The sequence below is a fragment of the Notolepis coatsorum genome, assembly GCF_963971535.1.
Source record: "Notolepis coatsorum genome assembly, chromosome: 5".
Lineage (NCBI taxonomy): Eukaryota > Metazoa > Chordata > Actinopteri > Aulopiformes > Paralepididae > Notolepis > Notolepis coatsorum.
The window spans coordinates 140815906-140819108 of NC_140169.1; the positions used below are offsets into that span (position 1 = coordinate 140815906).

At 44.7% G+C, this 3203-nt stretch overlaps 1 protein-coding gene across 1 annotated transcript; it reads left to right on the forward strand.

The window, feature by feature from the left end:
• Positions 1-750: 750 nt before the first annotated feature.
• LOC311227978 (pre-mRNA-processing factor 17-like) lies at positions 751-2459 on the forward strand. The gene is made up of 2 exons (XM_084313863.1): positions 751-886; positions 1845-2459. Exons 1-2 carry the CDS (start codon positions 765-767, stop codon positions 2020-2022), a joined length of 300 nt encoding a protein of 99 aa, XP_084169989.1. The 5' UTR covers positions 751-764; the 3' UTR covers positions 2023-2459.
• Positions 2460-3203: the final 744 nt, after the last annotated feature.

Genomic DNA, 3203 nt, shown 5'->3' on the forward strand with positions numbered 1-3203 from the left:
CACCCACGACGTCCCTCCCCCTAACTCAGCCAAACGAGTTAGTATGACGACCGACCCAAGCCGCAGGGCAATGCTGACTCCGGGAGTCGAGACCGCAGCCTCTTGCATTGGTGACGAGCACAATCTCCGCTACGCCACCCGACCGCCCTTTTATAATGGGATTTGACAGGATTTAGTTTTCTTGTGATTATAAATTAAACCCTTCAGACGAGGAACAACTGGGAGTGTAAATTAATATGAACTATGAATGTACACAACACTCTCGGTTAACCTTCTTTAGTTGATTAGGTTTGAAGACATCCTTCTTGTCTGAAGGATTACAATGGCCCTATCTCAAGCCCCGCCCTCTTTTCTTGCTCCTCCAATCACAACGGTTGCTTCCCGTTCAGCCTAGGGAGGCAACAGTTGTGATTGGAGGATCAAGAAATTGACATATAAAATAAAGAAATGTGTTGGGTCCATGGCAGTATACCTTAAAATACATTATACATCATCTGAGCCCTAGTTCAAATGAGCAAAACTTTTATTTCTTAAACTTGCTTACTTGCCATTGTTCAGCTGTATCCAATCTAGGATGAAATCACCATGAAATCAAAATAAAGAACCTTCTCTCCTGTGTCTCCCCTACTCTGTCTCTGACTGCCTACTGTCCAAAAGACAAACATTATGGATGTTCTATCTACCGGTAGGTGGTCCCCATCACACTCCTAAATGCTGCCTGTGTCTGTCCTCCTCCCCTAGGTAAGTGGTTAGCCTGCCAGTCCATGGACAACCAGATCCTGATCTTCGGAGCCCAGAACCGCTTCAGGCTCAACAAGAAGAAGATCCTGAAGGGCCACATGGTGGCTGGATACGCCTGCCAGGTGGACTTCTCCCCCGACATGAGGTAGGGGCTCCTCACCCGTCCTGTCGCCCTCCTTTACACACATACACAGAGAAAGAATCAGTGTCGTCTTCAATTCAGAGACGTATGTCCCCAGTCTTCTGTTTTCTGCCTCACATCTGCTCCTGGTCCGAGCTGTTCTCAGGCTCTCAGCCCCTTTTATGCCCCGATGGCACAGCTGTGGTATAGTATTCACTTTAGTAGCACAGGATTAAAGGTCCTGTAAGTCTCGCCAGCAGAGCAAACTAGGACAAGACCCGGCATCCTAAATTTAGCAGACACTCCAATTAAGACCACCTCACCCGGGTGGTGCAACACCCCCATACCCCCCCCCCCCCCCACTCAACCTCTTGTCAGTTGGAAGGGCCGGGCCTCAAATTCCTTTCTGTAACCATGGTAACGCTGTAACCGCCTGCTACGAACACGGATTCAGATTCACACGACGCCCACAGGTGTTTGACAGGTGGAGTGGAATACAGTGGGCAATTTCTTTGTAATATCTGGGGGATTGTGTCCATTTAGCAGGTTTTCTTTCCTCGTCTTTTTTTCAGAACACTGCTTTTTTGTGTGTGTGCTGCTGCTGCTCTGAGCGTTTCTAGTTGAAAACCTCTTCCCCGAAAGGCGCTGGTGTCGTCCACCGTCGCTCCTTTTCAGACGACCGATCGTATCCGACGAGTCGTGTCACACAACAAAAACGCAAAGGCGCAAATCGCGGTTCTAGACGGTAAAATAATAATAAGTAGATGACGTTAATCAAAAGCAACAGCGCTAGTCTGTCGTACAACGGTGGTCAGCTGGTTGGTGATGATGATATACTGTTGCCATAGATACAAAACCCATGCGCAGCATTTTCTTTCTCTCACCGCAAGCGCCCTCATCCCACCGCTTTTCTGCCAGTAAAAAAAACCTCTATATGGACACGAGCCCTGACCTCTCTCACCCCCCTCTCCCCCCCTTCCAGCTACGTGGTGTCTGGAGATGCTGACGGGAAGCTGAACATCTGGGACTGGAAGACCACCAAGCTGTACCACCGGATCAAGGCCCACGACAAGGTCTGCATCAGCGCCCTGTGGCACCCGCACGAGACCTCCAAGGTCATCACCTGCGGCTGGGACGCACAGATCAAACTCTGGGACTAGAGGCCGGACGGGTTGTGGCTGGTCGTCGACCCAGAATTTGTAAAGATAGAAGGGGAGGGGGTCATGTTTCATTGATTTTCAGGCGCTGGGGTGAAATAAGCCATAGGGCTGGTATCCAGTCTTATTGAAGCAGAGTATTTTTCTACGCTTCTGTATGTATTGATGTGTACCGTGTGTTTAGACCTGTACAAACAATTAACAAGCATACACTTTTGAAATTTACTTTTCCCACTAAACGTGTGTTAAAAGGATAAAGTCAACCATCTTGGGTAGGTTTTATCCGTTTTATTTTTGTTTTCTTTTAACGTAACGTCAGTCCTGTGTATTATACATCTTTTAAAATCCTTTGGAGACGAAATGATAAATAATGTGTTTTTTCATTTGACACCTTTTTATGAATACAGTGTGTTGGCAGTTTGTGGAAATAAACATTTTGTACATTTCTCCTGTCGAGACGACCATTGTTTTAATTCCTTCCAAAGCTCCAGCTTTTTTTCACTTTCATTGTTTGTTATAAAAGGTTCAAGTTCAAGTTTCTTTAATAGTTGTCATACAGAAGTACAGAATACTTTTATACAAAAGTACTAAAGAGTCAAAGTAAAAACCTTTTTTTCTGACCGTCTATTCTTCTGATAGCAGGTGTTTAATCAAAGATCCTCTCTTTCTAGTCTTGCATAAGTTCAAGTTCTTTAATAGTTGTCATACAGAAGTACAGAATACTTTCATACAAGATGCTTCTTACTGTTACGCTCCAGAGACTGTGCTAGACAAGATAGTATCAAATAACATAATATAGCATGTAATTTAGAAGAAGAAAAATGAGGTCACAGTGTTCGGTATAGACATATGTACAATGTTCTGAGTTACCATATAATATACAATACTATGCAGTGTACTAATGTACAGTACTATCTAGTGCAAAGCAGAAATGGGATGAGGTACAATTTTAGGTACAATTTGCAGTAAGGTGTACGAGTTGTAGTGCAATCCTTCATCAATAAATATAAAGTGTGGGGAGTGGGTGCTACAGTGTGTTTGTTTAAAGTGGGTGTGTGCTATAAAGTGTGTGGAGTGGGTGCTACAGTGTGTTTGTTTAAAGTGAGTGTGTGCGTGTGGATGTGTGTGCTATGTGTGTTTGGTGGTTGTTGTTGTGTAGTGTTCATTCATTGTTCGTTTAGCAG